This window comes from Athene cunicularia (genome assembly GCF_003259725.1).
Source record: "Athene cunicularia isolate RWA chromosome Z unlocalized genomic scaffold, athCun1 chrZ_part1, whole genome shotgun sequence".
Taxonomy (NCBI): domain Eukaryota; kingdom Metazoa; phylum Chordata; class Aves; order Strigiformes; family Strigidae; genus Athene; species Athene cunicularia.
In genome coordinates, this window is record NW_020799142.1 from 25,804,980 (window position 1) to 25,822,504 (window position 17,525).

Genomic DNA, 17,525 nt, shown 5'->3' on the forward strand with positions numbered 1-17,525 from the left:
CATGAGCTAAGGCTCATCAGAGAAGCCCTTCTGAGTGATACGCCTGTTTCTCTGTCTGTTCTGAGCTGCTGCTTCATGTGGTGTTTGGACATACTGTTTTATTGGGTGGTGGTGGTAACCCTTCTCTTTTCCTTCCAGTGGTGTGTGCTCAGGGTCTGCAGGCCAAAGACAAGACTGGGTCCAGCGATCCGTACGTAACTGTTCAAGTGGGTAAAACAAAGAAGAGGACAAAAACAATTTTTGGGAATCTGAACCCTGTATGGGAAGAGAAGTTTTACTTGTAAGTGCTCTTAGAAGGACTCTCAGCCCCATTTTGCATGTTTGTACAATCTGTGCTTCGACAACTGTGTCTTCTCTGTCAGTATGCATTTCCACATCACCTGTAATGTGTGATGGTTTTGTTTCCACACAGTGTTGTGTGTGTGTGTGTGTCTGGAGGGTTGATGTCTTTAATAATTTATGTAGTGCAAGATGTGTATAAGAGACAGGTACAAGGGAAGAGCTTACTTCTTAAAGGAAATAAAGATGTTTGAGGTTGAATGAAATAATCTAGAATCTTCAAAAAATGCTTGCTGTATTTCATGTCTCCATTTTGTTTTATAACATGTTCAATGATAAATTGAGGGTACTGTTTACTTATTCAATAAAAGCAGAATGGAATAATGCATTCTTCAGCCTTCTGAGAGTAGTTGATATCTAAAGAATTGTGCCTTCAGCCTTTGCTTTCAATTCAGACATGGATACATTGCTCATCTTGAAAGCAGATAATCCCTCAAGTTACTGTTACATTGATTTTTCAGAACTAAAAGGGGAGACTGGTAGCATCACAGACAAGTGACAGACACTGCCTTTAACTTCTGTTGGTCAAATACCAGTAGCAGGTCACACCAATAGGTCACAGGAAGCTTGCTTAAGTCTTTTATACAAACTTTACTCTTTTATGTCACAAAATTTCGAAAATATGTCTGTTAGCCAGGAACAAAAGTCACGGAGTTAAAGTTTTGCCTTTCTCTTTAGCCTTCTCTAGAAACATCAATATAAAAGTGTTCTCAGAGCAGACAATTTACATACACACAAGACAGACTGATGAGATGAACACGTGTGCACTACATAAATTATTAAAGACATCAACCCTCCAGACACACACACACACACAACACTGTGTGGAAACAAAACCATCACACATTACAGGTGATGTGGAAATGCATACTGACAGAGAAGACACAGTTGTCGAAGCACAGATTGTACAAACATGCAAAATGGGGCTGAGAGTCCTTCTAAGAGCACTTACAAGTAAAACTTCTCTTCCCATACAGGGTTCAGATTCCCAAAAATTGTTTTTGTCCTCTTCTTTGTTTTACCCACTTGAACAGTTACGTACGGATCGCTGGACCCAGTCTTGTCTTTGGCCTGCAGACCCTGAGCACACACCACTGGAAGGAAAAGAGAAGGGTTACCACCACCACCCAATAAAACAGTATGTCCAAACACCACATGAAGCAGCAGCTCAGAACAGACAGAGAAACAGGCGTATCACTCAGAAGGGCTTCTCTGATGAGCCTTAGCTCATGGTACACCACAGTGCCTGGAGGAGTATCTCCACCTGCTACCTGTACACTGAACAGAAAGAGATACAGCTCTCCAGCTCGACACCAAGTCTCTCTTACCTTAAGCTGCTAGGCAAGGTCAAGAGAACCATGTCTCCCACACCCACCTGTGATTGTGATCTTTGCTGACCATTTTGAGGTGCCATCAAGCACGCTCTGCTTCACTGTCTTCATCTGCTGAGCATGTGTCAATTTGCTTTCACAGAACACATCTCTGATCAAGTCAAAGATCTCTGGCTTGTTCCGCTCCCGGATTTTCATGCGATCCTTCATTGCCATGATGAAATTCTGGGTTCGATCTTCAGCCCCATGCTTTGAGCTCTTCTCCGCTGCTCCTGTGCACCAGAAAGTACACAATGCTCATCAGAAACAGACAAACACAGTCATGTTTCACTGAATCTGGACAGCAGGATCAAAACCATGAGTTACCCTCCACATGATGGCTCTTATTGACTTTTACAGTCAGATCCCCCCATTTCAACATACACACAAGAGAATCTGGACCACCCAGAGCTGGGAAGATACAATGGCAGAGGAGTGCCCAGATTCCGCTATATCCTGGGACCAACTTGCTCTCCTGACAACACGCCTAAGTTTAATACTCTTGCAGCTGAGCAAAACCCAGAAACGAGGGTCTTTCTTTAACAGCATGCCCCCTCCTCTCATCACCTTGATTTGGATAAATGTCAACAACCTTGGTGTCAGTGACAGCTGGAGTGCAGGGAGCTCTGCCTGGGGATGGGTGAGGAGCCGACCGAGAGCTGATGGGTCAGGATTAAAGGGAGGGCAGGGACAGAAGATGTTATTGTGGGGGTCTGCTACAGGCCACCTGACCAGGAAGACCGAGCAGACGAGGGCCTCTATAGATGGATAGGAGCAGCCTCATGTTCACAGGCCTGGTCCTCCTGGAGGACTTCAACCACCTCAGTATCTCTTGGAGAGGAACATTGCAGGGCACAGGCAATCCAGGAGGTTCCTGCAGTGTGTAGCTGATAACTTCCTTCTCCAAGTGATAGAGGAGCCAACAAGGAGAGGTGCTATGTTGGACCTTGTTCTCCCAACAAGGAGGGGCTGGTGAGGAGTGTGAAGCTCAAGGACAGCCTTGGCTGCAGTGACTGTGAAATGGTGGAGTGCAAGATCCTTTGGGCAGCGAGGAAGGTGCACAGCCAGCTCATTGCCCTGGACTACAGGAGAGCAGACTTTGGTCTCTTCAGGGATCTGCTTGCCAGAGAATCTTGGGAGGGAAAATGGCCCCAGGAAAGCTGGTTGGTATTCAAGGATCACCTCCTCCAAGCTCAGAAGAGATGCATCCTGACAAAGAGGAAGACAAGTAAGAATGCCAGGAGGCCTGCATGGATAAACAAGGAGCTCCTGGACAAGCTCAAACACAAAAAGGAAGCCTAGAGAGGGTAGAAGCAAGGGCAGGTAGCCTGCGAGGAATACAGAGAAAATGACTGGGTAGCCAGAGATCAGGTTAGGAAGGCCAAAGCCCTGACAGAATTAGATCTGGCCAGGGATGTCAAGGGCAACAATAAAAGCTTCTATAGGTACACCAGTGATGAAGACTACGGAAAACATGGGCCCTCTCTGGAAGGAAACGGGAGACCTCATTACCTGGGATATGGAGAAGGCTGAGGTTCTCAACTACCTTTTTTTTCCTCAGTATTCACCAGGAAGGGCTCCAGCCACATTGCCCAAGACACAGAAGGCAGAGGTTGGGACTGGGAGAATGAAGAACTGCCTACTGTAGGAGAAGATCGGGTTCAAGACCATCTAAGGGACCTGAAGGTGCACAAGTCCATGGGACCTGATGAGATGCATCCATGGGTCCTGAGGGAACTGGAGAATGAAGTGTCTAAGCCACTATCCATCATATTTGAGAAGTCATGGCAGTCTGGTGAAGGGGGAAAAATAACCCCTGTTTTTCAAAAGGGAAAAAAGGAAGACCCAGGGAACAACAGGCCAGTCAGTCTCATATCTGTGCCTGGCAAGGTTATGGATCAGATCCTCCTGGAAAATATGCTAGGGCACATGGAAAATAAGGAGGTGATTGGTGACAGACAACATGGCTTCACTAAAGGCAAATCATGCCTGATGAATTTGGCGGCCTTCTACAACAGGGTTACAGTGTTGGTGGATAAGGGAAGAGCAACTGATGTCATCTACCTGGACCTGTGCAAAGCATTTGACACTGTCCTGCACGACATCCTTGCCAAGGCATGGATTTGACAGATGCACCACTGGACCACTATCTAGCCAGGCATTGGCTAGATAGTTGCACTCAAAGAGTTGCGGTCAATGTCTTGACCATGTGGAGGGGATGACAAGTGGCATTCCTCAGGGGTCAGCGTTGGGATCGGCAGTATTTAACATCTTTGTCCAAGACATGGACAGTGGGATCGAGTGCACCCTTAAGTCCACTGACAACACCAAGCTGTGTGGTGCGGTTGACACGCTGAAGGGGTGGCATCCAGAGGGACCTGGACAGAGTAGAAAGGTGGGCCTGTGCAAACCTCATGAAGTCAAGGTCAAGTGCAAGGACCTGCACAACGGTTGGGGCAATCCCAAGCACAAATACAGGCTGAGCGATGAGTGGACTGAGCCCAGGAGAAGGACCTGGGGGTATTGGCCGATGGAAAACTGACTGTGAGCCAGCAGTGTGTGCTCACAGCCCAGAAAGCCAACCATGTCCTGGGCTGCATCAAGAGAAAGTGTGGCCAGCAGGGTGAGGGAGGAGATTCTCCCCTTCTACTCCACTCTGGTGATATCCCACCTGCAGTGCTGTAACCAGTTCTGGGGCTCCCAGTATAAGGACACGGACCTGTGCAAGTGGGTCCAGAAGAGGCCACAAAGATGACCAGGGGGCTGGAGCACCTCTCCTGTGAGGACAGGCTGAGAGAGTTGGGGCTGTTCAGCCTGAAGAAGAGAAGGCTCTGGGGAGACCTTATAGCGGCCTTCCAGTACTTGAAGAAGGGGCTACAGGAAAGACGGGGAGAGACTCTTTATCAGGGGCATAGTGACAGGATAAGGGACAATGGTTTTAAACTGAAAGAGGATAGATTTAGCATAGATATTATGAAGAAATCCTTTACTGTGAGGGTGGTGAGACACTGGCACAGGTTGCCCAGAGAAGCTGTGGCTGCCCCCTCCCTGGCAGTGTTCAAGGCCAGGCTGGACGGGGCTTTGAGCAACCTGGGCTGGTGGAAGGTGTCCCTGCCCGTGGCAGGGGGGTTGGAACTAGGTGATCTTTAAGGTCCCTTACAACCCAAACAATTCCTTGATTCTGTGAAATAAATCCCCGCTTGAGTGAGTGCTAAGAAGAGGACAGGATCTCCATTATAAATAGTATCTGTGAGCTTGTTTCGATGCTGCACTTCAGCACAACAGAAGAGCAGAAGTTCAGATGGGCTGACACAGTCAGCATTTCCTACTGATGTGTGACACAAGTCCCCATTCAGCACAGAGCCACTATACAATCTGTGTCCCATTCTGCCTGGACCCACCTTGTTTGGATCAGGCATTGAGCTGGAGGCATCTGAAGTGCCTCGCTAGATCCCCCTTTATTTTATCAGGAATCTACTCAAATAATCCATTCTTAGAATTGGATACGCATAGCAACTATAACAAATACCTGTAAGGTCGAAAATTCAATAGTTAAAAACTTGCATCATCACCACCCATGGGGCACTAGTACCAGTATCCAGCAGCTGGAGACACAAGAGCCAGGCACAGGGTCTGTACTACATAGGTATTCAAATGCATCAGGAAAAACAGAGGCCTCTGGGTCACTTGCATACCTCTTACAAAATTGAAAAGTTAATATAATCATAAGAATGCTCCCAAAACCAACTGTTCCCTACTCAATTTTGATAGTCATGTTTGCTGTCAAAGTTCAGCAACTGACACTTGTGTCAGATGTGGGGCATGTGTTAATGAAAGCACTGACAGGAGATAACAGGGAAGACAAACCCAGGTATGAAATGAAAAGCAAGAATCCAAGATTGTACACAGTCTCTCTACATGCAGTCTGCAGCAATTTCAAGTTACAATCTCATGTCAGATAAATTAAACCTGTACAAAAGCCCTTCGAACACATTCAATCATATTTCTGTTTAGCGGATTATGCTTTTGCTTGTTTTTCTTCTCAGGGTAGTTAAAGTAATCTTTGTCCTAGAAAAATGATCTTCATCCAGGTGTTCACTAAATATTAAATTACCTTAAAAATATGTATTAAAGCAGGTGCAAGTGTGTGCAAAGGAAGCCAATCAATCAAAGATACATAAAACTGTTTTCTTCTGGGAGAAATGGGCAAATATTGTATCTGGAGCACCTTTAATGTAAGGTATTACAGTTTTGCATATGAAACAGTTTCAGCAGGTAGTGACCAAATATGAATAAAGTTCTATGAACTCATATACATAAAGGACCCCCAGCAGTACAACATAACAGACAACCTTGTTAGCACGCTCAGCAGGTTGCCCAGTGACTAACACTGCCTGAAGACATCAATTTCTAGGGCCTTCAATCTAACACCTTTCACCATTACTAAATTCACTTCAATAAAGAAACAAAACTCAATTATAACTTCCACCATCCAAACCAAAAAGAATAAGAACACCATTTGGAACAGACTGTGACCACTGAAGTTTCAGAAGTTCATTAAGGACACTGCATACCAAGGCATACTATTAAAGACCTGGATATAAAACAAGCCATAACTTCACATTACCTGATTTTTTTTTCCATTTTAGTTGCTAGAGGCTTGATGTTCAGTATTTCATTTAGTACAATTAAATGTATCTGCCCCCGAGTTTCCTATTGTTGGCTTAAGATGAAATGAAATGAAAATACTGGAATTAATTACGCAGTCCCTGTTGTCTCTCCTCATTGGTGATGAAGAACTAGCACCACCCAAAGTGATGTCTTGTATCAGGCAATCACCCAACATTTATTAAAGGAATAAGAAACCAAAATGATACCAGGGGCTATACTTTGAACTTCAAGCAAGAGGTGCTATTCAGCTTTAACAAAACTAGGTCTTCTGAGGATGGAGGTGGACTCTGTGCAGTATATGCAGAGCTACAGAAAACCATCAGGAAACTGAGAATGGCCAAACTGAACAATCTGCCTTTCCTAGCTGGAATTCTGAAATTGGTTGTGATCAAGAGAAACCAATCCTGCCCTGACCTTTCTGACTTCAAGAAAATTAAGACCCAAATTCAAACATTAATGTTTATGTTGTGCTCTATTTCAGAACCATTTTCTAAATAAATTACTAGCCAGGCAGCTTGCAAACATAAATGTTTCGCTGTTCATCAGAGTGAGATAGGACAAGAGTTATTTATCACAGTTCTGGGGTGGCATGGTCTGAATCACTGCCTTAATGCAAGTACCCCAGGAGCATCAAATGATGCTTCAGAATGCAAACTTAAGACAAACGAAGGAATTCTAGTTAAAAACGCATTTAGTATCCCTAGCACCTCCAGAGACCTTGCATAGTGAATTTATCCCTCTGCAATGCTAGCAGCAGTCCAGGGCATCCTGGGCTGCAGGCTGTGTGAGCCATGTCATACAGCCCCTAGAGAGCCCCCTCTTTAGTCACTTCTAAGGCATGGTTCTGCCTCCTGACTCTCAGAGGAAATCCCCCACCTCTATCCATACTGCTTCCCCACTCTGACAGATATTTGCCCAGGTAAGAATGCTCCATATTCCTTCCCTGGGAAAGGTGTGTCTCTCCCTGCAGAGGATGCACCTGAACTGCAATGCAAAAGTCATAATCAGGCAGACACCTTATTTAACAATACAGTCTAATAAAGAACAGATAAATCCTCTGCCTCAGCAACACACTCTTTCTCAATTTTACCACCTGCTTGTTGGTACAAAACCACCGGTTTCCAAAACCACCACTGGGGCACTATTTACCTGTGATGTATGTGATATAAACACCAAGCATGTCACTATACTGGATGGCAGAGGGTGCTTTTTCTGCTGTTGGACTTGAACTGCATTTATTTGGCTGCAAGAAGAGGGTTTTGGCCAGTGGATCAGCTTTTCAAGTAGTCCTGTAAATGGCAACAGAAAGGCACAGGAATATACAACTACTGTATACAGTATCATACAAATGTGACTGGGCTTTCCTTCCCTCTTCCTCTCCAGGACTGAATTATGTGTCAATTTATGACTGGAAACAGAAAGCAAACATGTCTATATTGGGAATTGTATTGATACACCTATTAGTAAACCACCAGTGCTGTTATCTTATGCTTTAACAGGAAAAAGTCAAGAAAGAAACACTGGCAGGAGAGAAGACAGCTGTTCAGTAGGCGGATAATGCTTAGAAATTATATATTCCTGAAAATTAAAATAGATATTCAAGTTTCAAATAAAGGTATCCTTCCTCCTTCTGTGCAAATATTTTCCTACATAGGATTCTGGGAGCAAACAAGTGTTCATCACCATGGTGTATAATCATCATTCAACCCAGGAGCCAAGATGATGATCACAAGTGACTTCATCAGTCTTACTAAGGGTCCACTCACTGAGCCAGTCTCTGGACTGCAGTCTCTGAATTCAGAGTGCAACACACAAAAGTTCCTCATCCAAAAAGCAGCAAACATACCTGTTTTCCAGTCCTGAGTCAAAAAACATTGAACAACTCCAGAGGTGAACCAAGACCCCAGGAGCTGAAAGAGTACCAAAAGGAGTAATTCAGTAATGCAGCCCTGATAGCTTGCGTGAAGTTCTCTAAGGTTTGTTGCTTCATAAAGAAGCACTATTAGAGACATGCAGCTAATCACACAACACAGATTTCAGGTTCAACAGTAGTTTGAAGCTTGAGAACACGTTTCCTCATTTTTCAAGATCCCCAGAGGACCAGATTCTGACACCCCAGGGCAATTTCTTTTCTCAGGTTTAACTGTAATCCACCGAGGACTAGATTAGCATCATTGCAAAAAAAAACCCAACAAAAAAACCCACAAAAAAACCCCAAACGAAGACATGCTTGCAGAAGCAGATTAATGTGGCTTTTCAAACACTAGCCCTGAACTGTACATGCTGCTTTTACTAGGATCCTGTTAGCATAATGTCCTTCCCTTCCACTCTCTTCATAATTTTGCTTACTTCTCTGCATCTGTTCCCTGTTATCCTATACGTCCATCCTCATCTTTACTTCTCTGACACTAACACTGCCTGACCCATTGTATTTTAGTTAGTACTATACCATCACTCAGGGCAAGAAATAAAAGTTGTCTTTTTCCAAACGTTTTGCATGCTACAGGATTTTAAAGAACATTCCTCCATCTATTTTCACCCAAATAAGAAAGGAAGCGTACCCATGCAGCAGAGATTTCAAGTACTTCCAAGAACAGCAGAAGACTAAAAAGAGAGCATCTTCTCTCGAGCAAGTATTTATGACCTTATGATAAAAAGGTAAGCACCCCACCATCAGTGATATCTTCTGAGTACCTACAATAGAGGAATATCCTCAGAGAAACAACCTGGAGCCAACAGAACCATGAACCTGCACACATACCACAACTGATTCCAGTTTACTGCCGTTCAGACATTGCCAATTCATGGAGCAGCCCTGCTGAACCAGTCTGCAAATGGATTTTGATTCAAATTGCAACAAAGCATAGCTGATTTTGAGTATTTCATCACTACAGTCCCACTCATTTGCTTACTTTATCAGATACTCAGTTTCTTAAAAATATAGAGGGTAAGAAAAACAGCCTCAGAAGAAACAACCAAACTTCATTCTAACAGACTTGGGTAAAGAGTTCCTTTTATTTTCCCCAGAAAGACACTGAAGGATAGAAGATGGATAAAGAGCACATTCTGATTCTAAGGAATAAGACCCCAGGTGTCTACCCAAAATTTCAAGGCATAGACAATGGAACTGTATTTGTGACCAGACTGAAGATTCATTTTACTCCAATGCAACATTTTCTGGAAGACTTACACTGACTGAGGTGAAGATATATCCTGAGGCATCAAAGTATAATCAATAGAATTGTACTTGTTACCAGCCTGAAAATACATTTTACTCCAATGTAACATTTTCTGGAAGCCTTAAATAGACCTAAGTGAAGATGTGTCCTGAGAATGTTGGGCTTTTTACTGACAGCAACAATAAAGCTTCTGTGAGGAAAATATCCCTCCTGAGTTCAGTATACAAGAAAGTTCAGTCTCGAATTTATTGGATGTCTAGAACTGTTGCTCGTCCCCCAGAAACCCCATTCTTTAAGCACAGCCCTATGTTTTTCAAACATATATAAAATTTTCCCATTTTATTCTCATCTGGTGGGTTCCAGCTAGAAGGATTTTAGCATTTGCCACAGCAAAAACCACAGTTGCCTGAAAAGCCTTTTAACAGATTTCCAGTATCAATAACATTTGTTTCCCCAACCCAGCAGCAAGTACATCCACACATTGGCTGCATCATCTTCCTAATCTCCCAGAACTACCTTTCCTCTGCCTTTAATTACACAATTGCCACCTTCAGTTTCCTTCACATCTCTAACTCAGATAATGATACCCACCACTCTCACACTGGGTACCCCCACAGAACCCCAGCTCACAGTCTCTGTATCTTCCCTGTTCTGGTGCTCGGCAGCTTTCAAATAACTCGGTAAAGTTTTCATTTGGTTGGGTTTTACCTTTCTACGTGTTTTTGCAAGTTCTGAACCCAGTGTACTCTCAGTTGTTTCTTCTCTGTTTCTTTAACTCTGCATGCTGAAGTATCTTATGTTTACATTTTGGAAGGAAACGTGCAAAGCAAACATCTGCAGTCCCATGAATAAAGTAGCAAGTGCTTATCTAATGCTTTGCCATATATGAAAAATAGAGTCGTTTCCAGTTTTTACTTCTATTCCATAGAAAAGCACAGACTATTGCCATCATCACATCCCACAGTACATTGCATAAGATTATTTAATTCCAACCAGAGATTAGAAAACCTGCCCCCATGGTTATTCTTCAGAGGCTGTTCCAGAGACTCCCTGTTCTCATCACTGAAGTTGTCTTCTACTTTTACCTTTAATTTTCTTACAGCAAGTTTATTCCGTTCTTCCTTTTGCAAACAGTAAGCTTAAACAGTTCATCTTCCTCCCTGTTGCTTATCTCCCTCTTCCCCAACATAGATCAGGTATAAATAGGTTCAAACAAGGATTAAACCAATTCACAGATCCAACACTGCCGAGTATTAAACACAGAATCTACTGCTCAGAAAGGCTTTAAAACACGGATAACTGTAAGTGTAAGCCAGAGTCATAGGAGCTCCACACACACATCTTACACCTTTGCATTGGGATCCATAGCATCCTTTTAAAAACATTCTACTAGGATAGACTTAGTATGGCTATTTTTACTTTTTTCAAACACATCGTTCCTGTCCTTCTGTCTGACACTGCGAAGCTTCTCTTTTAAAAGATTAACAAATGCACACCATCCTCTCTCATGACAGCCTTATATTTTCCCCATTAGCATTGAACTCTCTCCAGTATCCATCCCAGTGTGATGTTTCCCTTCTTAAATATGGACAGCCACAGCTACCATCTGCAGGAATATATGTCCTCTTAGTCATTAGCTATTTCTTAAATTTAGTTTTATTCTATTGTTTTCAACTTCATGAACTCTGCTTTGTACAACAACTTTTTGCCTGTTTCCTTGCTGCTTCTGGTATGAACCTGATTTTCCTCTGCTCTCTATAGCATTTTCCTCATACTGATATATCACAACTCCATTGAAACATTGTGGGCACGTAACTGAATCAAGCCTGGATGCACGTTATCAGCAGCTTTTAATCTCAAGTACTGAAAATCATGACTTCTCAGAGGGTTCTGGTGAACTCCAGAAACAATTAAAGTTATCCTCAGTCTAAGTGGTCCTCTACAAGTTGTGTGAGAAAACTGATCACCGTACTGGAAATGCTAAGCACCTGAGGAACAGAGATGTTTCACCAGTGCCAGCTGTGTCTGACAGATGAGCCACTGCAAATAGCACCAGTCCTAACTATGACTGGTTTAAAACTCTGCACACGTCAAAAATACAAGCATAAACAATGTCCATTTGGGGTGTTAAGGTAAGCTATAAGAAAAAACAAATGACCTACATTTCACTGGTATCACTTGCTGGATCATCCAGCCTGGCTTTCCCAAACAACTAGAGCCTGAAGCAGACATAAGATTTGACTATTTACATTCCTATAATCGCTGACGTGGATTTGCAAATAAGTCTATATTTCACAAACTTTTCTGATTCCTTAGACTTAGTCCATCAAGCTGCAACGCCAAGAAAAGCAAGAGTGAACAGAAACAGCCCCACCTTCCTACTCAAGATTTAACACATATGGCAGAAGTTTCTATTCCATTTAGAGTAAGATATTTTGCTCTCAAGCAGGAACATAAATCTGAGACCAAATTATGAAAATGTTTTACAATAAAAATAAGTGGACCAAGCCAGATGCCTAAACCAATACTTTTTGTCTCTCTTTTTCTTTAATCAAATTCCTTTTAAATTTTTCCACTGTTTTTGTAAGGTCTCATTTATTCAGTGGTCACAGCTCTTTGAAGCACTCTTCTTTGAAGAGAGGGCTTAGTTTTTGAACACAGTAGAAAAAATAAACAAACAAAATAAACAGAAATGCTAGTAGGAAGATGAAATATTGTCCATGCTCTCAACACCTTCCTATCCAATCCATCATCTCTGCTGACTCAGCCTCAGGTCTCTAGAGTGATTCAGCCATGAGACCCAACTGTTAAAAAGACAAAGTGTCTTGCCAACCTGCACTTGATCCAGAGGATCTGAGCTAAGCCTGGGGACTCTATTCCCTAAGCAGGAATCCCATTCTGCTCTGAAGAGCTTAAACTAACAGGCTGATGGTTGAAACAAGCAACCTGGCTGGGGTACCAGGGCAGGAGGGACAGAAGAGAAGTCAGAATATCCAGACTAGTACCCTATCCACACAGTCCACTGCCTCTCCTCTATGCCGGATATGTTAGTAAACACACCACCTGAGCTGACACAGAGAAATTAAATATGTTACATGGGCTAAAACAAAAAAGCAAATAGATATGAAAGAGTCAAAAGTTAAACCTTCTTTTAAAGGTTTAATTACATCAAACACGGTGTTATGAAGAAGTCCTGCGTCAGTGGAGCTGTCTGCATCCACAGGGCAATGGGGGTAGCTTTAGTCCCATGGACCTTTTCAGAAAATACACAGTCATTTTAATAAACGCAGTTTCACTGGTCATTGAACTATCACCTATGCATTTAGGAAAGCTCTGGTAACACTTTTGGAGCAGCTGCACTCCACTGGCCACTACTCACTCTGTAAGCAGTCAGCATTGAGTAAGTCTTGGCACTTCTCATGGCACTTGACTCCACATTCACCGCAGCGCATTCCCTGCCGTGCAATACCCCACAGCAGCCCCTCACATTCATAGCAGTAGGTAGGAGTTGTGGCTGTCCACACTTCAAAGTTGTGTGGGGTTGTACAAGAGATGGGGTAAATTAAGGCTTGCAAGGTCTTCTTATAGACATGAGATTTCTGAAAGGCAAGAGCACACATAAACCAACATCCAAAGAAGGTGACTGAACCTATTTTTGCTGGTTAACACATGAGTTTTAAGGGAAAAGGCATGAGCAGTGCAATAAATTTACACATTTGAGGTAGCCAAATTTATCAAACTTTTACAAGCAGCAGCAGAGGACACCCTTCCAAAAATGTTTCTCCAGGCATTTAAAAAAGTGGAGGAGATGGAAGAAAAGAATTGCGGATGAGGAATATCTTGCATAAAGCAAGTTTCACACACTGTTCCCCATGGTAGATAGCACAGAAAGAAATGGTAAGATTACATTTTTCAGGACCATATTGACACATTGTATGTTATTTTTTACATGTTTGGTTTCTTTAAACAAATGATACAAGAAGCTTTGCATCTATATTTTTAGACATCTGTGAAGCTGTCTCTGCATCCCAAAGAGCCAAATTCCCTTAATTTGCTTACTAAAAGTTAACAGAAGCCAAGCAGCCCTCCCACTTACCAGCTCTTCATCTTTGAGAGATGTTCTAGTGGCCATTGCTGAGGTAATTCCGGCTTTCCGGGACTGAACCAGTGACTAAGAAGGAAGAAAGTTTGTTATTCACCACCAATATTCAGAAATGCACTGGCACTACATGGCCAGAGATGTGACCAGGTGTCAGGCCAGACACCAAACCAGCAGTCTATTACATTCAAGTTGGTTTCTTAAATGATAGCTCACATCTCAGGAGTAAAAATGCATATTCTGAAAGGTTTCCAGCTTTTTTCTATCTGCTCACAACCAGTCTCACTGCTGTAAAATTTTATTTGTTTCTCTGGTAAGAACTGTCAATGAAACCTGGGTTCACATCTCCACTTCTATGTTCTGGTAGCAATGGTAACTCTGCTATTGCCTAAGGCCACTACATGATACTCGCCCATCTATATCTAACTTCATTCATATCCAAAAGGAGATTATTTCATCAGTTTTACAACATGCACAACACCCCCAAACATGACAGTGAAAGGGTTACAAATAAACAGGATAAAAAGAAGAACAGAGTGGGTTGGGAGCACAGGTTTGAATGTGCTGGTATATCACATTCATTGGCCATCACTGAACACAATGAACAGCCTCTTTTGCATCATGCCAATTAAGTTCTGCACTCTTGGAGCACAAGACAGTGCCTTTGCAGCACCTCACGCTGGCATACAAAGGATTTATTCAGTAAGCCACTCCAGGTAAATGAAGGCAGAGAAGGAAATTAAAAGCTAGCAACACCTGCTTTGAAATCATGAAACCGTATGAGAAATTTCCATTTATGCTTTGCTTTATGCAGTTTGAAGACAGACTGAAAAAGTTCATTCCATCAGTGATGGAGAAGGACGGAGTGCTGGATATGCATGCACTGCAATACTGCAGGTTCAAAATAAAAAGCAAAAAAGTGGAGGGAAAATAAGGTAAAATAATTTTTGTTTCTGGTGAAGACTTGGTGGATAGCCTTCAGCTCCACTTACCATGGCCTGTGGATAGAGAATGAAAGCATACAAAGGAAGTAACACAAGTTAATGCCACTATTGCAAAGATTTGAGATACAAGCAGTAAGACACATATTAAGCTTCCCATGCATAAACTGACAGAGAGAATTTCATGCATCTTTTCACATGAATTATAGGAAATGGAAACTATAGTCTTTCAGCTGTTAGAGCATCTCTCCCAAGTATGAAATCGCTACATGTACTGAACACAGCCAACAAAAACCCGTTTGTCCCACAGAAGCCTCATTTCACCGTATCACACAAGCATATGAAACTTGTCCTCATTACTTGCTTGGTTCTTGTGCTTCCTCAGTGCAGAAGCCTACTGACAACACTGCAAATTGCTTTAAAAATCCAAGCACATATGCTCATTTATCTATCCTCTGAAATTCCAATCTTCTGGTAAGTTGCCAAACCTCACATGGACATTGTAACTTTCCCTGAAGTATGTGATTTTTAGGAAAACATTTAAAAATAATGCAGACCTAAAAATAATCAAATATTCTGTGCAGAGTAAAAAGGAAAAAGAACATGAAAAACGTCTTAATTCTGCCAAATGAATGAAACTGTCTACAAAACCGTAACTCATTCTCACTGAGATTTTTCCAAGCACAACTCCTAACCCTTTACTGTAAGAATTAATTTAGCAAAACAGGAAACCTTCAGCTTCTTGAAGTGACAATGAACATTACCATATGTCAAAAAGTAAAGCCACCTGCACTAATGGCAGTGTGGCAGAAGAAAAACAAATCTCTTACCAGATCACTGACAAGTGGGATTGGCTTTTTTTTGCGTAGATCAGGCATGCTATCGATGCCATAGAGACCACCTGCAGGCCTGGAAATTCAGGAGGAAAAAAAAAAATTAAAAATCTCACCAGCAATGAGAGACATTAAAGAGACCAAAAAACTTTCTTAAAACATCAATCTCCTTGCTAATATCATGGTCAATGAGAACAGGAAGACTCAGTTCACTGCATATGAAACTTAATAGTAAACCAAAGTTGTTAACACACTGGAGAAAGTTCATTTTCCCATTCTCAGTTCTGAGCAAGCTCGGAGTAGGCTGGTCAGATGCTTGTAGGGCAGCCAGTGCTTCAGAGTCACTGCTGCCAGCATGATGGGCGAAGACAGCCTTATCCCCACTGCTTCTGTGGTGCAGATTTGGCAATGATACCCACCAGCAGAACCAGCAGAACTCACACATAGCTTCATCTGTGGTAACTGAGCCACAGGCCTCTGCTTTCAGAAGTACCTTTTGTTCATTAGGGAGAGCTCATTTTTTTCTTTTACTATTGACTTGGAGCATCATTGCAGGAAAGACTTTGGAAGCTTGAAAACATCCTGTCTCCAGTCTTTTTCCATCCTCTTTATTTAATTAATTTAGGGTTGGGGGAGTAGAGAGGGCGATGCTTTACTGGAAGAAGCAAAATCAGCCAGAAGATTATACTTAAGTGTAAAGTTAACACTAAAAACGATTAGATGTTTATCTTTTTCACAGGCAACAATCCGGATGTTCCTGCCTGGTGTCTATGTCTGGGAGGGAGCATGTCAAAGTGGACAGCCCAGAGGCAGGATGCTGCTGCCCATCATCTGATTTGAGGCCAGGACATACTTAATTCTGGCCCTCGAGGTCCGTATAATTATTAGGAAAAACCTCACATCTGAGGAGAAAGGAGATTATTTCTACAAAAGGGACCGTTCATGGTGCTCCATATTTCAACCCATGCAGACGTCTACACACAAGAGCTGCCATTTGCTGGTGTAAGTGGCCATGGAGCAAAAGGGCCATTACTCAAATAATTGTACCTGGATCCTTCTGTTCACTGGTAATACTACATGGAGGTAAGCCTATGCTTGAACAAGGTCTGTTAATTCAGCTTAAAGGCCCCCAGTAAATCAACTACATCAACCTGTAAGGCCTTAAGATAATGCTTTTGCTAAGGTTGGAAAATGAGCACACATTTCTCTACACTGCACCAATCCTATTCATCTCAAACTCACAGAATCGTCTAGGTTGGAAAAGACCTTGAATATCATCCAGTCCAACCATTAACCTAACATCGACAGTTCCCAACTACACCAGATCTCTCAGCGCTATGTCAACCTGACTCTTAAACACCTCCAGGGATTTTCTGTTTAAGAGTCAGGTTGACATATCTAGTTGATTCTGTGACCCTACTCTTAAAGCCCTCCAGGGATGGGGACTCCACAACCTCCCTGGGCAGCCCATTCCAACACCTAACAACACCTTCTGGACAGAAATGCTTCCTAATATCCAGTCTAAACCTTCCCTGGTACAACTTGAGGCCATTCCCTCTTGTCCTATCGCTTGTTCATTGGTTAAAGAGACTCATCCCCAGCTCTCTGCACCCTCCTGTCAGGGAGCTGTAGAGGGTGATGAGGTCTCCCATCAGCCCCCTCTTCTCCAGACTAAACACCCCCAGCTCCCTCAGCCGCTCCTCATAAGAACTCAAGAGCAGGCCTGTGATGTGACTGCAATAAGCACCCAGCTCACAGGCAAAACCCACAGCTCCTATGTGTCTCACTCAACTTCCCATCTCCATGTTGCTCTTGTGCCTTGTTAACACTAAGAATCTGTTTCCTGAGGTCTTTTTATTGGCTACAGAGACTCTGAAGGAAACCTCTACTACTCTGTCCTTAGCCATTTTTTTTTTCACCCCATACCATGCTGGCTTACACCTTTTTGCAGTTACATCATAAACTGGCTGGCACTTTTAACCTGAGTATTTTGCTGATTTGTTACATCACACCCAGCTGAAATGCTTTAGGACACTATAAGTACTGGAAATGAAGTATGGGTCAAACTGTTCTTACTGCAATTAAAAGACACA

General features: G+C 42.7%; 1 protein-coding gene across 12 annotated transcripts in view; it reads right to left on the bottom strand.

The window, feature by feature from the left end:
• UNC13B (unc-13 homolog B) overlaps positions 1 to 17,525 on the bottom strand; it is a 214,126-nt gene that overhangs the window by 78,709 nt on the left and 117,892 nt on the right. For 10 of the 12 annotated variants that reach the window (XM_026865696.1, XM_026865703.1, XM_026865704.1 and 7 more), the window contains 6 exons: positions 15,430 to 15,508; positions 14,651 to 14,656; positions 13,656 to 13,730; positions 12,939 to 13,158; positions 1,715 to 1,942; positions 1,292 to 1,433 (listed from right to left, as the gene is read on the bottom strand). In XM_026865696.1, the coding sequence (XP_026721497.1) occupies positions 1,292 to 1,433; positions 1,715 to 1,942; positions 12,939 to 13,158; positions 13,656 to 13,730; positions 14,651 to 14,656; positions 15,430 to 15,508 (750 nt within the window). The remainder of the gene's footprint in view (positions 1 to 1,291; positions 1,434 to 1,714; positions 1,943 to 12,938; positions 13,159 to 13,655; positions 13,731 to 14,650; positions 14,657 to 15,429; positions 15,509 to 17,525) is intronic. The other 2 variants (XM_026865705.1, XM_026865695.1) reach the window with 1 other exon arrangement.